The sequence below is a fragment of the Talpa occidentalis genome, unplaced genomic scaffold (genome assembly GCF_014898055.3).
Source record: "Talpa occidentalis isolate TD23 unplaced genomic scaffold, MPIMG_talOcc4v2.1 talOcc4.17, whole genome shotgun sequence".
NCBI lineage: Eukaryota > Metazoa > Chordata > Mammalia > Eulipotyphla > Talpidae > Talpa > Talpa occidentalis.
Window position 1 is genome coordinate 52,914,434 of NW_023601754.1, and position 19,215 is coordinate 52,933,648.

The 19,215-nt window shown below is 60.9% G+C and overlaps 1 protein-coding gene across 2 annotated transcripts in view; it reads right to left on the bottom strand.

Annotated features, from left to right (window-relative positions):
- Positions 1-2,294: 2,294 nt before the first annotated feature.
- The window catches only part of PPFIA1 (PTPRF interacting protein alpha 1), a 54,072-nt gene continuing 37,151 nt past the window's right edge, over positions 2,295-19,215 (bottom strand). For both annotated transcript variants that reach the window (XM_037517409.2, XM_037517408.2), the window contains 11 exons: positions 18,810-18,982; positions 18,522-18,615; positions 15,534-15,615; positions 15,253-15,453; positions 9,453-9,628; positions 9,268-9,365; positions 7,648-7,823; positions 6,992-7,060; positions 6,088-6,253; positions 4,315-4,386; positions 2,295-3,526 (listed from right to left, as the gene is read on the bottom strand). In XM_037517409.2, coding sequence (XP_037373306.1) covers positions 4,328-4,386; positions 6,088-6,253; positions 6,992-7,060; positions 7,648-7,823; positions 9,268-9,365; positions 9,453-9,628; positions 15,253-15,453; positions 15,534-15,615; positions 18,522-18,615; positions 18,810-18,982 — 1,294 coding nt within the window. In that variant the 3' untranslated portion in view covers positions 2,295-3,526; positions 4,315-4,327. The remainder of the gene's footprint in view (positions 3,527-4,314; positions 4,387-6,087; positions 6,254-6,991; positions 7,061-7,647; positions 7,824-9,267; positions 9,366-9,452; positions 9,629-15,252; positions 15,454-15,533; positions 15,616-18,521; positions 18,616-18,809; positions 18,983-19,215) is intronic.

The following is a 19,215-nucleotide window of genomic DNA, read 5'->3' on the forward strand; positions in this document are numbered from 1 at the left end:
TGCCGTGCCCCTGGGGGGCCATCTTGGGCCCGGCCCCCCCCGGGCAGCTGGGTGGCCGCTCTCCAGGGCTGCTCCTGGGACACACCTGCAGAACCCCCAGACTGAGCTCATGGCTGCGGCCCTCCGGGTGGGTTCTTACATGGAAACCGATCGGAAAACAGCAGATGGTGCTCCTTCTGTGCGTGGGGACATCGGGCGGGGGGGCAGGACGAAGGAAGGAGCAGGCAGCACACGGCGGCGCTGTCGTCGCGATAAGCCACCCCAGAGCTGGTGACCTGGTGGGTGAACTTCCTGCCGGAGTTCTGGCTGGGGGTGCGCGCCTGCGTCCCTCACACCTCTGTGGGTGCCGCTCAAACGGCGCCACGGGGCGGGCAGGAGCCAAGCGGGGCTTGGGCCTGCGCTTGGTCTTCTCCCCGTGAGCGTGGGCCCGGAATGGCTAAACTGGCTCATTTACTACACGCTAGGCCCTCACCATAGGCTGTTGCCGGAGCCCGGGTCGGGCCGCTGGGCGGCCAACACTCAGGAGACGAGAGCTGGGGAGGAAATCAGGCGTGCTCAGGGCAGCCCCGCAGAGCGGCCACCCGGCTGCCCCCGGGGGCCCCTTCCTGGGCACACGGGCACCCTCCCCCCGTCCTGCCTTGTGTGCCCCACACCCGCGCCAGGCGGGTTCCCGGTGGCTGTTTCACCCTGTGACAGAGCAGCCGCCCCGTGGGCAGTCGTAGCCGGTAACGCTGTGCACGCACGAGTTGAAAATTAACTGCCCGATGAGTCAAACCCATTTGTGCGCCCAAGGTCGGTGCTGATGGTTTAAAAATATCTTCCTTCCACTTCCTCCTGGTCAGTGCCCGCCCCCGCCCCCATCTCTGGAATGGCCTGGAACGCGCCCCGCTCCCCCACCCTGCCCCAGGCGGCGCCGGCTCCAGGCTCCCGGCTCTCAGCCCTGCTCTTTTTGGGAAAGTCAAGTCCCTGCCGGAAAGCGGGTGTGTCGGGGCAGCCAGTTCTACCCGTTCTGGGCGCCCAGGGGCAGGGCAGGGCGCTCCAGAACGTCACCTGGCGGCCCACAAAGACGCCTCTGGAACTGGCATTGCGACTCTATTTGGAAAAGAGGTCCTACGGGCGAAGCTAAGGGTCTTCAGAGGAGGGCGGGCCGGGACAGGAGAGGGACGTGGCGACCAGGGAGCTGGGGGAGGCAGAGAGATCCTCCCTGGAGGCTGCTGCCTCCTCCCACCACGTGGTGGCGCGGCCAGGGGAAGAGGCAACCCAGGGCTGACCCATCAGCCGGGAAAAGGCGCGCGGTCGAGTCAAGGACATGCACTGGCTGCTCATCCGCGCGGGAGAATTATGGGGCGAGTGCAAGAAGTGATGGTGCTGGAGTTTCAGGGCAATGTGCCGATTTGTGGGTACAGCAGCGCGGCCCTGGCCAGCCCCCCACCCACGGAACACAGCCAGCAGACCCTCCCCATGGCCAGGAAGCCCATCCCAAGCAGGACAGGGCTTAGCCAGCAAAAAGCAACCAGAGCCCAGACCCCACACCTGCCTTCAACTGCATGATGGGAAACGTGGAAGAAACCTCAGGGCAGCGACTCGGAAGCTAAACGGAACCTGCACCGTTAATAAAGGTGGGACATCAGGAGGCGTCAGACGGGCGAACACCAAGGGTCTGTGCTACGCGCGAGCCAGCGCCCCTGCAGGGTCCTGGGGGGCAGATGGGGCTCACCACACCCAGCAGGGCCCGGAGCGGTCACGAGCGCCGACTCGTGGAGGGAAAGAGCCGCTGCCTAGTGGGTGCTCGGCCAGATGCTGCCGGGGCCGCCATCCTGTGAGCTGCCACCCTGCACCCTCTTCCCCACTACCCCCTGCCTGGGAGTCCGCTTCTGACTTCCGTCTGGGAGGGCCTGGCCCCCGCCCTGTCGTGCTGGACTCGGGACATGGGCTGAGCTGTGAGGTAACCAGGCGCCGTTCCCTAAGGGCCTTGATCTGGAAGGCGGCCCCTGGGGCCACTCCGGGCTGTGTGGACAAGCCGGGGGCTGAGCCCACAGGGAGGAGCAAGCCTGGGCCCTGGAGCCGGGCAGGCCTGCAGGCAGGCAGGGGCCAGCCACCCTCCCGGACGGCGTCCCCTCCACCCGGTTCCCCCCGGCGCCGGTGAGCCGGGCCTCTGGGCTTCCAGAAGCGCGGGCAGGGACCCCTGGTCTTCCTCTGGGCGACACCCTGATCCTCGCCGCTGGTCTCTGCGCGGGACGGCCCGCCCGCAGCCGGCCGGCCGGGACGGGAGGGGACGCGGCTGCGGTCACTTTCCAATGCAGGCACGGCTCATTCTCGGATTCTTTATTGGCAGTGGAAAATGCTTCAGTACTTTATTGAGAGAAAGCAATAAATAATACTGTGATAAAAATAGTTCAAAAGTAGACTGTACATATTTTGTTACATAATCTGGAAGTTCACAAAAGATTAATAGAAAAACAGAAAGGTAACCATGAATTGTACAAGTAAATTCGGAGCAGAAACCTCTACCCGGCTAAGGGTCAGCTGCATAATAAATAACGCACCGGGGGCTGCACACGGTTCTTGCTGGCTTTTTAATATGCCATTTAAAAAGTAAAAGTTACAGTTTCTACTTATACAATCCAAAGTGGCTCTATCATTAAACTCTAAAAATTTCTGAGTAGGTCCATTCAACATGTTTACAAACGAATGTAAAAAGATGATTTAAGTAGGGAAAATAAGGCCTTTGTTAGAGTCCAGGCGTTTCCAGCCAGGCTGCCAGCGGGCGCCCTCATTGGTCCTCTGCCCCGGGGGCGCCTCTGGGCCCTGCTGCCCCAGGCCCCGTCCTCCCTTCCCGCCAGGCACTGACCAGACAAGCGGCCCAAGGGCGGGGCGTCTCCCAGCCCAGCTCGCTGGAAGCTGCTCTTGAACTCCAGATGTTTTTTCATCTGTTCACGCGGTAGAATAAAGCTTTTTTTTTTTTTTTTTTTTTTTGCTAGAAAAAGGACAGTTAAGGTCAGTCACTGAAACACAGCATTAGAGTCGGCTCCTCTCGCCACGGTCGTGGTGGAGCCAGGACGGGCCCAGGGGGCTGCGCGGGGCCGGGCGCGCCCTCGCTCAGTCCCGGCGTGTCGTTACAAAATCAGACAACCGTAATTACAATAATGCACAATTTACAAAAGCCCTGTATTTGTTCATAGAATTTATACATATAAGCATTACAGTATATTCATTTGAAAGACTAAAATTAGAGTGTAAGAACATGGGTTGATTTGAAAGGATATTTATAGCCTGGATAGACATGAAAAAGTAAGGAACTATATAAATGAAGCCATAAGTTTACATAAATATAAGAAACATTAAATTCTAAAATATTTTCTCTATGGTATTCATGAATTTTTCACTAATTAAAAACTCTGTAATAAAATATCTTAGGGTCCATATAACAAGTATTAACAGATTAAAGATTCCACTGAATTCTAAAACGTAGTCCTTGTAGGGTTCAGAATGCTGCATGATCACCGGTAGAAGTAGTGTGGGTAAACTGGAAGAGAAGCAGACATGAGGGTCAGTCTCACGGGTCCCCACACTGTCGCCCCAAGTGCCCCAGCACCTGCCTAGAGGCCCCGGCGCCTCCCGACTGCTCCTGCGGCCTTGAGTGTTCAGAGGACATGCAGGCCCGTGCCTGCCAGGGGCAGGGCCTAGACCGGCTTCCTTCTAGTGTGTGTGGCAACGTGGCCAGTTAGGAGAACAGGTGACAATTCCCCCAATGTTCCAGCTGCGCAGGAAAGCATAACTGGGCCCAGGAGCCGTCCCCAAGCCTGGGGGCGTGAGGTGAGGGCAGGGCTCCGGGCTGAGCCACTCGGAAGGCCCACAGGAACAGGAGCCCCGACTGGCGCTGCGCTCCTTCCTGAAAGCAAGTCTCGGGCCTGAGAGGCCACCAGTGCAGAGCAGGTGAGCCTCACGGAGCTCGGGGCTGTGGGCCCACCAGGGATGCACCAGGTGCCCAAGCGGGAGCGTGGGGCAGCCGGTGAGAACTGAGCTCGGTCACGTATTGTTCTCCAGCCTCCGGACCCGAAACAGACGTCAGCAGACTCTTAACATAAGCCGGCAGTTTAGGGTCAAAGGAAAAGTAGAAACAGGTGTTTTCCCATTAACACTTGAGGCCACACTAACCTCCTCATGGCCGAGACACGGAACACTGGGACCGTCTCCCTGCGGGAGGCTGGTGTCTCTGTGTTCTCAGGATTCCTAGGGTGTCGCCAAGGCCCAGCTGAACCTGGATGCCAGGGCGGGGCCTCGGCAACCTCGGGGACGGTGGTCGCTACTCACCCGCGGAGGCGCCTCAGCAGGAGTAAGTCCTGACTGTCGCAGAATCCAGCCTCTGCGCTCCTGACACACTGCCTGTTCGACAACCACAGGAGGAAGCGTGCAAACACAGCGTGCGGTTAGTCTTAGGTCGTCAGACACACTCACACCTGCCTTCGGCGTCCTGGGGGCCCCAGGGGAAGCTGCTGAGGGGGCTGGGCGGCCCAGGGGGTCACTGGTGTCCACCCCACGACAGGGTGTCACAACCCCCACTTGAGGGTGCTGTGCTGCTCCACTCCAGATGGGCGGAGCGGCTGGACTGGCCCTGCAGCCCTGGGAGCTGTGCGTGTAAGGGGGGTGGGAGGCGGACCCCTCAGGGCGCTGCAGGCTGAGCCCCCCAAAGGCTAGGAAGCGGAGCCCTGGAGGAGGCAGAAGCTTCTTCAGGGTGTGGCTGCAGGGTGGGGGTGGACGCTACATGCCCTGGCCTCAGTTTACACCCAGGGAGCAGTGTGCAGCCTGGCGCTCTGGTGGGTCACGAGACCCGCGGGACGAGGGCTCCCCAAGCCCCTTGCAGAGTGCTCAGAGGGTCTGCAGGGCTCTTGCTTCCTGCAGGCGCGGAGGGAACACACTGCATCCGTGCTCTGCCGCGTCACGAGGGTGGAGGCACTGAGGACGGGTCACCTTCATAAACCCTGGGATCCCAAGATGGGGAGGGGAGGGCTGGGAGTCACGGCTTTGATTTTCAAAGCGGTTGCAACAGCCCACTTGGCCGGGTTCCTGCTGCCGTTGCTGCACAGGGCCGGGCTGCCTTCCACGCACGCTGCGCCCTCTGTGAGGGCGGCTGCTCCTAGCCAGACTGCGCGCGGTGCGCTGCTGGCACTGAGGCAGCAGGGAAGTAAGCGCTGCCGTGGGGACCTTCCCATAAGCGGAAGGTTCAGTTCAAAGCTATGAACATGACCTGCACGCTCCTCGATGGCAAAGCTGCTCCCCGTCCAGCACGTGCTAGACGCGGGCAGAGAGGCAGCTCGTTACCAAGCGCGGCCTGCGGCTGCCCAGGGCCGCCACGCACAGGCGAGGGGCCAAGTCAGGGCTGCCACACAGCAGGCGAGGGCCAATTCAGGGCAGGGTGATGGCAGGAAAATGTAAGCGCCGCATCGCTCTCAGTCACTAGTGTCCTCTAGGCTGCCCAGCGCCCGTGAAGTGAGGGCATCTGGCAGGGACGCCCCACCAGGACAGAGACATTGACAGGGGCCACTTTTCCAGAGGCCCCGGATGCTCACCACCGCCAGGGCGGGGCGGGCGGCCAGCACTCTGCAGTGGAGAGTGAGACCCGGGCTCCTGGCCCTGGCCTGACTGGGGGGACTCAAGTCCTACCCCCCGGCGCCAGCTGGGCTCACCTCTTTCTCCCTGACCTTGCCTGGGGGCAGCGATGGGGGCTTTGCGGGCAGGGTGAGAAGAAAGGGAAGGCAGAGCTGGGGGGATGGAGACCAGGGGGCTTTAAAGCAGACGCCAGCACCTCCCAGCGCGGAGGGAAGTGGGCCTGGGCTACGGGCCTGTCTCTCAGAGCTTCCTCTGCGCCCTCCACACGCACCCTGGAGTCGGAAGGCCGAGAACACACGCGCGGGGCGTTGTTAGCTGGACGAACAGGCCGACGCTCAACCAGACAAGAACGCGACACTGAAGCCTGCACTGCTGTTAGACGCTCACAAGCGGGTGTTAGGGTCACACGTACGCACTGAGACGGGAGCAAGCGGAGCAAGCCCGGGCTGCCCAGGAGCCACACCCGCAGCCACCTACCGTCCAGCTGCGTCTTCTTTGGCTGCATGGAGGGGGAGGACAGAGAGGACGTGACCCGGAAGTTTGCGGGGAGAGTCTCTGCTGACCCAGCAGCTAAGCCACGGACGTCCTTGGGTCTAAACTTCTTCCTCCAGGAAGGTGCTCTCCTGAAGCTCTTGTCGTCGTCCTGGCAGACCAAGGGCAGACAGGAGATGCTGCAAGCGGAGGACACAAACCCCGCGAGCAGCCTCCGAGAGGGCGCTGGGCGGCCCCGTGTTCTGCTCGTGCTTCGCCCCGTTCCTGACAACCACCCGGTTCTCGGTCCCAACTTGCAGGTTGAAAGGGGCGTGGCAGCCCCTATGCTGTGACCCCAAGGGGTAGGTTCCTCCTCTCACCACATCCCACCTCACAGGATCTGCCCTGCTGTGTACAGCATAAGCCCTCGGGTCCGGAAAGGGCAGCCCCGCTGTCAGCAGCCCCCCGCCCACCCCACACACTCCTGTCTGCTGTCACGTGCAAGTGTTCCTGGCTCCAGTGCAGTGACAGGTGGCAGCGCGGGAACACCTGAGTGACGTCCTAACAGCAAACTAACGCGGTGTGTCTTCAGCATCCTTCTGAGGTGTGCCCCCAAGCATGGGCTCTGGGCCAGGCAGACGCCGAGGTGCCCACAGGAGACGCCCCACACCCCCTCCGAGGCTGCAGCAGGATCTGAGGGCTATCGAAGCTTGAACAGCAACGAATAAAAAGGGCAGCCACCTTACTGAGGGTATGTTTCTTGACAGCTCTTTTGCTAACAAATTTTGAGCACGACTTCATCTGTAAAGATCATCTCCACACCTGGAGAGATACCCCCGAAGGGCTCATTCGAGGGTCACGGAAGAATTCACGCTTGAGGCGCAATTAAGACCACCAGGTGAAGACTCACCTCATCGAACCTCCTGTCAGTCCCCACGACCAGAAGGTTGTTGAACTCTCTTTCCAACACAGCGCGAGCCTGAAATCAGAGGCAAGCCCTCAGCCGTCTCCAGCCATCAGCCATCAACACTGCTCCTAGCCGAGCCTCCTGAAACACGCCCCCAGGCAGGCCTCAAGCTGTGATGGCAAACCCGGGGTTTCAATGTGCAGCGAAGGACAGGATTTGGGGAGAGGGGCCCACGACCTCTTGGGATCACGCATGAAAGCATGCTGGGTGGGCTGGCGCTGGGGTGGTCAGGAGTCTTGGCCAAAGGGGCACAGGATAAAGGAGCAGAATGAAGCACCCGATCCTCCCGAGCACCCGCAGGCCAAGGAGAACGACGCGGGGCCGTCACCCGCAGAAGCAAAGCCAGGGCCCCGTCCAGGCCCCTCCAGGACAGAACATGCTCGGGGCAGATGGGCCTGCGGGCAGCTCCCTGGCTTTGCAGACTGCAGGCCTCCATGCTGGCAGCGGGACCAGCGACGAGGGCGGGCGGGCACTGCTGGTGCCGGGCCACGACTCCAGAGCGGGGGAGAAGTACAGGCTGCCCGAGCGGTCTTCGGTCTGGCTCCGGGGACGCTCGCTGCACCGCGGGAGAGCCAGCTGCAGGCGGGGCGGGCCCTCACCTGCGTGTTCTGCGTAGGGATCTGTAACAGCAGGGCCAGGGCGTTGAAATCGAAGGTCTCGTCCAGGGCGATGAGCGCGCCGTGCACGCCGCTCTCCACGAGGTTGTCGGCATACTCCTTGAGCCCGATGGAGAGGACCCAGCGCACCACCCGGTCGTTGCTCCAGACGAGCACATCTGCCCGGGGACAGAACACGGAAAGTGGCTTCGGGGGCATCTGGGCCGTGTGGCCCGGGGCACAGGAGGGCGGTGCCTCGGGCTCCTGGCCCCTCAGCACGTGGGGGACGTGCCCTGCACCAGGGCAATGGCCATGGCTCCAAGGGCAGGTCCGGGCCTCCAGGCCCTGGCCTCCCCATGCTCCCCCTCAAGCAGACCCAAGCGGGTGACGTCACCACGCACACTTAAGAGCAGAGGGACGGAAAAGGACAAGGGTGGAGGGACGGGACACAGGAACCTGGAGGCCCGGCGTTCACAGGTTTCTGCAGACATCAGGGCCCTGGACGCTTTCTGTCCTGCACAGGAGACAGCACCGATCTCCTCTGCACCCTACTCAAACCTCTCGTGCATGATCCTGAGGCCTTTTTATCACTTTACAAGGAAACTTAAAGACACTCTCCAGCATGGCAGAGACGCTGGGAGAGGGTCTCCTATCACACAAAGCAGGGGAGTCATCAAATTGCCCCGGTGGAGGCCTGAACGTGGCCATGCCGAGCAGACGCCGGGCCGTCGCCCTGGGGAGTGTACAGGCCAGGCACCGTGCTCGCCGCGCACGTCCACGCGGGTGACCAACCACACCAGCCTCAAGAGGCCTCGCCCCAGCCGCTTCCTCATCTTTAGTTTCTTTCTAAGTCAAACCGGGATGCAGCGACCCCTGTGCGCGTGGGACCCCGGTAAGGATGAAGTCAGTCAGTCTGCGGAAGTGCTTGGCGCCAGGGGCCTCCGATGTTGGTGCTGTTTCTACGTCCCGGAAATTCCAGATTTTGAGCTTCAGCATTTATCTAACGACAAACTGCTCTGCTGATCCCTAGGGATGGGCTGTGTGCGGTGCCCACAGAGGAGAGCACCTCATGCCTTCCGACTGGACCCCCATGACCCTCACAGTTGGTTGAACCCCCATGTCCTCTCCCCCTGCCCTACCTGTTTTCTACCTGAAATGCCACCGTCTTCCTCCCCTGCGTGGCAGCCCCTCCCTGTTCGAGGCCGTCATGGCAGCTCTGTGCCGGCCTCTCCACCTGGGGCAGAGCTCCGCCGCTCTCTCTGTGCCCCTCTGGTCCCAGACCTACTGGCAGAACAGGTCCCCTCAGCCCAGTGCGCAGGCCCACGCCCGCCTGCTGGCCTCGGCTGGCAGCAGCGCCTCTGAAACAAGGTGTGGCAGCACCACAGCAGAGCTCCCGCCTCAGGAACACACCCCCGCCGGCAGGGGACAAGCACGGCAGCAGGCGCGCGCTCCTGGCCATGGGGCGCTCACGGCACCTGTCCCCCTCTCCTCTGGGCCCAGGCCAGGCTCGCTGTCTACACGCAAAGCCTTTCCTGCTTCTCTCTTGAAAACAGGCCCTCGCCAAGGCTGCAGATACGTCAGGAAGCAGAAAGGGGCTCAGCCAATGAAGCCCGCGGTACTAGCCTTTGACCTCACTCTGGCTTTCGTCTCGTTTTCTTTCCAGCTCTTTCCGGTCATAATTTAACTTTCGCAGGCACATGATTCCACACTGGAAACTGTTTCTATGGGGAGAAATAAAAAACAAGTGTTTTAGAGATGGCAACAAACAAAAATCTCTTAGTTGACTGAAAAGCATCCCAAGGCGCCACCTGTGGAAGCTGTCGACCATCTTCAGCTGCCCCCGCAGGTCCTTCTTGGTCAGGTGGTCCAGCATGCGCGCGTCCACCAGGCACTCCATGAAGTAGCTGCGGTACTGCGGGAGGCCCAGGCTGGGCAGCCACTCGTTGCCGACCCACTCGTGGTTCATGTCTCCGTAGGCCAGGGTCTGCTTTCAGGAGCAAAGCATGACCGTCAGGAGAGGCACCGCGGGGAGAGACGGCAGCTTCAACAGCCCCTCGGCTGCAGCGTCGCTGCGTCAGTCTCCACCGCTAAGCTAACATCGTTCTTTATCTTCTCTCAAACCAGTTCGGTCTTTTTCACTCCCTTTCAATGCTAGTAAAACTTAGCAAAAGGAATTATGCCATAAAAACCTGTACCTCAACTGTGCTTATAAATTGAACCTATTTACCCAAACTACAACCAAACGGTAGCTGATCACACATTATCTTTCTAAAATAGTATTTATATTTACAACAAAAAAAGATCACGACTCATGAACAAGTTTGAAGGATCAACCCAACCCTAATCATTAAGAGTACCTCTGGCTGGTTTTAATTTTATTTTTAACACTTAGTTTTCCAAATTTCCTTAATAAAACAGATGTTCATTTCGAAATCAGCTACAAAATAAACGAGAAAAGTGCTAAACAAAGCAGCACCCAGTAGGACCGGAAGGAGTAAAAGACCAGCCCACAATCAGGCACAGGGCCCGCGGCTCCGCCAGTGCCCGTAGTAACTGCCCAAACAGGGACGCCTGCAGGGGCCCGCTGCCGCCCCGCCCCCGGCAGGGACCACCCGCTGAGGAGGCTGGAATCTGCAGGCTCGTCTCCCCCAGGAGCTGAGCTGGGACTCAGCACGGAGACGGTACCGGGAAAGCGCCCGGTGGCTTGGGCGCCGGCGCGCTTCTGGGTGGCCCCTGCGGCAGGGGAGCAGTGGCAAGAGAAACGGTAGGAGACTGCCAATCAAACGAAAGCGAAGACACAGCGTGGTGGAACGCCGGGGGCCCCTGAGCGCCTCCTCCGAAAGGCCAAGGGGGAGCCGTGACGGAAGTCTAGTTTCAAGCACTGACATTATAAATGAAGAAAAGCCGCAAATAACTAACCTGAGATTCTACCTTTAAAAAGCAGAAAGAGAGGAAATAAAATCCACAGCAAGCCGGAATAAAGAACACAGTGAAATAGGAGAAAAATATTAGCAAACAATGAAACCAAAATCTGTTTCTACTTGTCAAGATTTACTGGCCCTGGTCACAGTGGTCAGGGAGAAAGACACAGACGGTCACGTCACAGGTGACAGAGACACCAGGCCAGGTCCTCTGGGCGCCGAAGGATGGACAGGGGAGAGCATGGCCGTCCCCGGGCCGCCCAGAGCAAATGGGCGAGTTTCTCGAAAGACAGTGATGACACCACTCATGGGAAAGGCATGACCTACAATTACTAGAATCCAAATTTTAGTCATAAACTTTCTCAGAGGTAAAACCTCTGCCTGAATGGCTTCCCCAACGACCTCACCACTCACTCAGGAAAGGCATCAATTCCACACAAACGACCCTCGCTCGTTCTGTGAGGCCAAAACCAGACAAACATATCGCAAGAAAACTGCAGAGCGACATCCTCGTAGATACAGATGCGACCCCCTAACAGACCATCTGGAAATGACACTATCAGCTCCTTGGCACTGGGCTGAACAGAAAACCACACCACCTCCTCCAGGGGCGCAGCGAAGGCATTCGAAGGGCTCCTCCTCCCTGAGAGACCCCACCGCCCAGGGCACCTGAGCCGCTGGTCACGGGGAGGAGGGTGGGGGGGCCGGGAGGGGACACCCTGAGGCGCGCCCTCCCGCGAGCAAGAACCCAGCAAGCTGGTCTCTCGCCGCGGGACTCTGCCCCTGCCGGGAGGCGCGGAGAGGAGTCGGCGGTGCGGGGCCAGGGACACGGCCCGCTTGATTCGCAGGTGGCCGTTCTCAGTGCAGAGAACGAAGCCGCAGACACCTCAGCAGAGCTGCGGGATACAAGGTCGGGAGCCGTACTTCCAAATACCAGAGCCGAACCGGGGATTAAAAATGTCTAAAAACTATTCACAGCACATGGAAACCCACGAGACCCTGAGCGAGAACCCCACCGGCCGGCGGGAGGCGCGCGGCGGAGACGAGCCGCCCGCGCACACGGCTCCCGCGCAGGCCCCGGGGCAGGGCAGGCTGGCGCGCCAGCACACCCGCTCTCGGAAATGCAGCCCAACCACGCTGGAGCGAGCGACTCAACGTCAACAAATTCTTTTTTTCACACAACTGAAAGGACCGGCTGCGGGAAGGGGAGGAGAGGCCCCCGCAGACCAGGCGGAGAAGCCCCCGGAGCCCGGCCCGCTGCAAGAGGAAACGAGCGCGTGCCTCCGTCTCTGGCCGCCACGCGTGAGGGGGCCGAGCCCCGACCGCCCGCAGAGGCCCTGCTCGGTCGCCTGTCCACACCCACTCCCGCCTCCCGGCTGATCACGTGTTCTCAAACAGACACGAAGGGCAGGCGCCCCTTATCGGCTCTTGGCTCGGACATCTGTCCGCGGTCTGTAAGCGGCCCCGACTGCCCACTCCTGAGGGTCATCGACCCCCATATCCGTCTCCCGCACCGCCGCCGCAGAGGGCAGGGCCAGCACAGGGCTCGGGGAGCACCTGGGCCGAGCAGGCCTCACTTCCGGCTATGACAGAATCACAGTTGCACCTCAGCTTGGGGAACTCTGCAAAGTGGGGGCCGCAGTGAGGGCCTCTGCTAGTGAGGGCCGCAGGGCCTGGATCACACCCAGGCGACTGACACCCCTGGGCACAGCCCGGGGACGGGGCGCTGAACTTCTGTCTGCCCCAGAGGCACCCCGTGGTGTTAAGGACACTGGAAGCCCCTTCCTGGTCCTCTTGCCTGGAGGGGGGGTCTGGGGCCCAAAGTCAGTTCTGGCTGACTCTGCTGCCGCCAGCAGGGCCCCGGCTCACCCGCCCCACTGGGAAGAGGCAGGCTCCCTTCACTTAACAAAGGCCTCGAGCCCGTCTCAGGGAGGCTCACGTGGAGGTGCTGACAGCGTTGGGGGCTCATCTGAGTAACACGAGGGCCCTTTAGAATCAGCGATGCCGTTACTGGCCCTGTGGAGACACCTGGCCAGGCCGAGCAGCAAACGAGGCCACTTCCCTAGAGCAGCAGCCGGGAAGGGGCCTCCAAGACCCCGACAGCCTCTCTGAGGGCGACACCAGCGAGGCTAGCTCAGGGCGCAGGTGGGGGGGGGGCGTTTCCTTCTCTGGTTGTGACCAGGATGACTGACTGGAGCTATTCGGACGCCGGCAGAGGTACAGTTAGGTCCCTGTGCACGGTGTGCCGCTCAGGAGAGCCCCGAGGACACCAGCCCGCGCAGCCCTGCGGCTCCAACGTGTCGCAGACACCTGGGGCAGGCAACGCCCTGGGACTGAGGCAAGGCTGCGCATGCTCACATGGCTGTTTGTGGGTTCCCCTGGGAGCTGCAAGCTCAAACACATATTGAACAAGCAGAGGCTTGACTTCTAGAATTCCACCAGTAAGAAGGCCTGGGGGCACCACAGGATGAGGACAGGCCTCAGTCAGCGAGCAGCCCAGACCTGGGGTAACGGCTTTTCCAGCTCCTGGGCTGGGAACTTCCTAGAACGCAATTTCCGGCACGGGAACCCCGCCAGGGACTCACACACATCACCTTGGGGCCTCCAGCGCCGTGGCTGCATAGGAGACGCCGTGAGCTACGCCAGCTGGCTGCCATGGCCCGGGGAAGGTTCAAGATTGTCCATGAGACGTGCTCTTTATTCCTACGCTTTGCTTAGACCAGCACTTTCAAGTCATAAACAGTATTCTGATAAATTAAGATGTTAAAGGTCAGGAAAAGTGAACTACAAGTTTTCATGCTCCAATTGCTGGCTGTACATACAGTGAAGAACGTTACAGAGAGTCTCCAACCTGAGCCCAGCTGCCCTCCTCATCCTCCTGAGGTTACGTGGTTAGGATGCAAAAGAACACAACTATTAGTAACGGTGAGCGCGCGCGCAGGCCAGGGGTGCAGTGAGCGGGGGCACGTCTGACACCAGGACGCCATGCAACACTCATGCAAAGCTCAGCTGGGCCTCATGCACGGCGCCAGCCCCAGGCCAAGCACCGCCGGGAACCGTGGGCCAGCTGCCCAGTGGAGGGCACCTCAGCCATTCCAAAGGGCGCGGCCACACGATGGCAAGCAGAGCAAGTCTACCCCCCTGAGCTGGTAGGAAATCCCAAAACAATACAGGGGTTCTCTATTAGACATCGCATCAACCTAATACCCAAAGGAAGCGCTTATCCAGAGCGACTAAACATAAAGGGACATTTTTGTTTTCCACAAAAAGGCCAAGAACTGGGCGGCTGTGGAGGGGGGAGCGGGTGGAGGGAGGCGCACTCGGGGCCGCGACTGACCGTCTGTGGCGTGGCTGCCAGCGTCTCCATCTCTTCGTGTGTTAACCAGACATTTCCTGTGGTCTGGGGAGACCCAGTGACCGAGCACATCCCAGGCCAGGGAAGCAGTGACGGGAGGGAAGGTGGCAGACATGTGAGCGCGGGCATGCGAGAGAGCAGGCGGCACTAAAGCCACTCTTTCGCCCGAGTGGCCTGAGACGCCGTGGAGAGAAACACAGAGCGCCGCCCTCTTGGCCCTTGGAGGGAGGCCACACGGCGGTGACGCTGCACTGTCAGGAGTGCAGCCCGGGACGTCGAGGCCGCTTGACCACCTGAGAGGCGGTGGCCGCAGAGGTGGGGAACGCACTGTACTCCTGGGGCTGGGGCTAGTTCTCGGGGGACCGTGAAGCTACACGTTTAAAACCACGTCACCCAAACAGGCCCAAGAGGAGCGCAGTGCAGAGCCGAGCTCCAAGAGGCGAGGACAAGTCTCAGCAGGAGCCCCAAGGGCTGGGGCCACCTCGCCGGGAGAGGCCCCGGGGCCAGGCGACCGCGCTGGGGGAGCTGAAGAGGCGGGAGTAGGGCTGACATGACCCGCGTGGCGACCCGAGAAGGAGGCCCGTCACTGCCCTGTGTCCACGGGCTCATAAGGAGCTGCCTTCGCTAACACGTGTTAAAGCACCTCCCCTGGCAGGAAGGCCACGGAGGGTGAGACCCAGGACATGCCCTCCGGGACAAGGCTGGTGAGCAGTGGGTGGGCCGTGGGCGCCGCTCACCTCCTCACGTCTCCGAGACACAGAACACAGATGGGCTCTTAGCCCCTGTGGGAAAAGCTGCTGGCAGCCCTGAATCCGAGTGCCCCAGTCTCAGCTGTTCTCTGCAGCGTGGACGGACAGCAGACTGGGGGTGAGCCCCTCAACAGCGTCCACATCTGCCCTTATCTCAACCACCCAGTCTCTTCACTAGAGCCCTTCTTACCCTGTGAGGACTTTCAGGGTGCTCCCGGGCGGGGAGCAGTCAGTGAGCGGAGACAACAAGTGGGTGCACTTGCACACTTACAGACTGCTGACCCTGAGCAGGTGGGCCTGCAGCACCCAGACAAAAGGGTCCCAACCCATCAAGTCAAGTGCCACGAACATGGTGGCAGCGCCCCAGGAGCCAGCTTTGTCCTTTTAGTTCTGACAGACTCGTGTGTGCACGCCCTGCCCTCTCAGAGCTCCTATGAAGCGCAGAAGCGCCTCCCAGGGCGCCCCCCCCCACCCCCCCCACAACTCGCGCAGTTACACGCGTGCTGTTTCGGACACTAACCGCCGCAGCGCACGCTGGGTGCCCACGCAGTTGGAGAAGCCCTGAATGGGACTTAGCACGTACCGTCCTGGAGGTGGGGGGCGCGGAGGGGCTGGTCAGCGACATGATCTCCTGGATGGCCAGCCGCAGCTTCAGGCGGTGCAGGGGGTTGCTGATGCCGATCTCCCGCTGGATCTCCGTGTCCGACAGGGCGGACATGATGGCGCCGCTCTTCACATTTGCTCGGCAGGCAGCCACATACCAGGCGGGCATCCCGACCCAGAGCTAGAGGCGGGAGGACGCAGGTCATGCCAGCGCAGGACGCATGCGATTTCCTCCTACCCCCTCCCATGCCCAGGACATACCTCCAGCCAGACGACGACTGTCGGCCCGTCCCACTGGGCAAAGGGCAGGCCTTGCCTCCGGGCCCCCTCGAGCAGCTCGTGCCTGCAGTGACAGGGGCGCAGGGTTAAAGAGGCACCGTCACCCACAGAGCACCAGCTGGCGGAGGAGGATCCGGTGAATTTTCAAGTCTCATCGCTTTCCTGGAACCTCCTCGCCGTTCGCCTGCGCTATCTGGTCCGCACTGCAGGTTTCCTTGCCTTGCAGGATAGTCTTACCAACTTGAACAACGCCCAGCAGAGCCTCATCTCAAGGCAGTGGCCGCTGGAGGGAGAGGCCAGCGCTGCCCCCTTTCTGAACAAGGAGGCTGCGTGGGGTCTGAACAGAGACGCTGCCACCGCCAGGCCGCCCACCTCTGTGCGACGAGGAGCGAGGCTGGGCAGCAGCTGCCATCTCCACCCTGCGCCGCCCCGCTGGTCGCTAGACGTGGCCTCCTGTGGATGCCGCTGCGGACTGCACATCCTAACAGCTCCTACCAAGACGCAGGAAGCGCGAGCCAGGACACAATCCCATCACCACCACAGTGAGCGGGAGGCCCAGCAGCCCCCGGCTCACAAGCCGGGAGCACACTGCCCCACAACCCTGAGCACTCCAGCCGGGCACAGACATCACGCTTTAAAAGCGATTCTGCTGCTCGTGACAGCTGTCAGAGGGGACACACAGCGTGACGCATGCCTCCCTCCGGTGTGCCGCCTGTCGCAGACTTTCCAGAAGACACGACCCCTAAAGACGAAGGCCCGGGAAGGCAGATGGCCAGACCGGATAAGACGGCCCATGAGCTCGGGCGCGGACGCCCCACGTCATTCTATAAGTCCTGAGCCTTTAAGCCTTTAAGCCCGCAGCGATTCCCGCAGAAGGCGTCGGTCTCTGCCTTGTAGACGTGGCTTGTCAGTGTATCTGAGGAGCGCTGGGCTTCTCTAGTGTCTAAGCTTGAAGCGCCTCAAGTGAAAACGGCGTGTCTAAATTCAACTGAGGCCTCCAGACGACACCGGGGTTACCTGGAGGAACCGTGCCGGAGCAGGCAAAGCAAGGCTTCATAGCAGTTAAAGCAAAAAAGACAAACTTTGGGGTTCAAATAAGCAGAGCTCCTCGATCGTGAAGAAGAACGTGGGTGCGTCAGCGCTGCCACCCTCTCAACCCAGAGGGGCAGGCCAAGGGGAGCAGGGCCTGGCGGGACGGCCGTGCCCGTGCGCCAACTCCCACGCTCAGCAAGCCAGGCCTGCCGCCTCGGGGTGCGCCGCCACCCACACTCCCAGGCCGCAGCAAGCGCCCAGCCAGCGGGGACTGTCCCACGCAGCCCGGTACACACGTGCCCAGGAATTGGGAAGAAGCCAGCACACACTCCCGACGCGGCAGGAAACCCAACTTGTGTGGCGGGCATGGACCGGAGGCAGCAGCTACAGGGGGACGGCGCCACGCATCTGTGTCCAGAAAGGATGAGGACGGGGCCCAGCGCCAGGCCGGTGTCCGAGGCCCAGGGCTGCCGACCACACCGGGAGGTGCACAGCCAGGCGGCAGTCGCCCACACCACATGACAAGTCTTACACGGCGCGAGGACCTGCTGCAAGGGTCTCCAGCATGCCCCCGGGCAGGGAACCAGAGCACTGGGCTTCCAGCAGTTCCATGAATGTAAGAGAAAGGACAATGTTTGTTGCACCCCGAAGAGAATCAACGGTGAGCCAGCGAGATCGCTTCTGTGATTGCTGAGAAGCGAATGAAGCAAATTTCACAGGAGAACAATCAACGGGCAGCTCTGGGGCTAAAGACCAGCAGCCCTCTGCGGAGGGGCCCTGGGCTCACGGCTCTCAGCCCGGGCCCCAGCCAGTGGGGGTCTCACGCCACTGAGGCATGTCCAGACGACTGTCCCCAAGTCAGACGAATCACAGACCCCACCAGGTGCGCCCAGGTCGGCGCCCCCAGGTTTCCGTCTCCTGGCCCACTCTCAAGTCAGGCTACACACGGCCTCCTCTGTGCACAGAGGGCTCGGCTCGGCCAGTGGGGTCCTGGGCACTGTTTCGGCCTATCTGGGACCTACTGGCTGGCCTGGGGCGCGGCCAACTGACACACACCGCTTCTGGGTCAGACAAGGCCGGGAGGTGCAGGCTGCCCCTTCCTGGCCTGATCCCAGCACACAGCCGGGTTCCTCTCAGGAAACCAGTTTCACGGCTATCCCTTGTTTTCAGATTCAAGACAACTCAGATTTAAAACTTATCTGGTTACAAAGTTAAAGAGTCCGCGCACAGCATGAAGAGCAAATCCTGAAAATTCCAGGTACTGGCCAACATTCTGCGCTGGAGGGAAGCGGGGTTCCTGCCTGATAGGGTGCTGGCTGCTGACTGCACTGTGCCTGGCGATGCAGACACAGACGGGAGCCCAGGCGGGACGCCCCAGACAGGCCCACGCAGCTCTGTGCGCAGCTCGCTCAGGGCCCGAGCCCCTGCTGTCTGCCACCACCGTGCGGTCAGCTACAGGCGGACCAGGCCCACACGCACATCCTCGGGGATCGCGTGAGCACACCAAGTCATGCAGAAAGCTTAGTGAGCCCCAAGGCTGGTCTCTGGGAGGACAGCACCCACGCAGCTGGAGCGATGCTCCGCGACGGAACATTGGCCAGAGGTCAGCCCGTCCGGAAACCATCAGCAAGCAGGACAATAATAAGAGAATGACTTTTTTCGGGCCTCCCTGATGGCGCAGGGGATAAGTCTCCACACTATGAAGCTATCGCCAGCCACTGCAGCCTGAGTGCGAGCCCCAGCCAGCCACGGAGCTACCCACCTGGCGCAGCAGACCTCTCCTGTCTCCCCCACTGCTCCCCTCAGCAGTGGATTTCAATCAGTCTGCCTGTTCTGCTCCCCACTCTGTCTCCGGTGGATCCTCTCACCCCCCACACCTCTGGCCTGCACCCAGCTCTCATATGCATAAATAAATAAACCTTGAGAAAAAAAACTTACTTTTTTTGAAGTTTACGATTTTTTTCTGCCTGTCCTCCCAATTTGCTGAGTCCCAAGGCATCCTGAGATGAGTTTTCTGTCTCTGAAATGCCACCTACAAGGAAGCAGAGTGGCTCAAGAAAGGAGAAAATCAAGCTGGCCAGCCAGGCAACCAGTGTCCCCTCCACAGGCTCTGCCGGGGCCTCAGGAGCGCTTGGGCACAGGCCTCAGCCGCTCACCAGGCGTGAAGCCCCTGCCAGCAGGCACCCCGGCATCAGTGCAGGCACTCAGGTGGCGGGAACCACCCACCTTGTCCTAAGGACTCCTTGCCAGCGGGTCCGGGCCGGCCCTTCTCCTTCTTGCCAAACAAGCGGCCAATGGAGGACTTGATGCCCTTCTTCTTGGGGGCCTTGTGCAGCGAGTCCTGGCTGCTGTTGCTGCTGCTGGGGTTGCTCACGGGGCCATCCTGCGAGCCTGTCGAGCTGAGGACAGAAAACCACCTGAACAAGTGCCGTCGCCCACAGCTGTCCCCGTCGCCCCACGCTGTTAACACGCCTTCCTCAAGCTCCCGGTCACATGAGCCCCGACACAACCACGTGGACGCACAGCAGGGCCCAGGGGTGCGACGCTGGGTGCTATTGTGGGAAGCAGAGGGGCTGATGGATCTGGTCCTCAGGCAGGCCCACGGCAAATCACCCAGTGTGGACAGCACGGC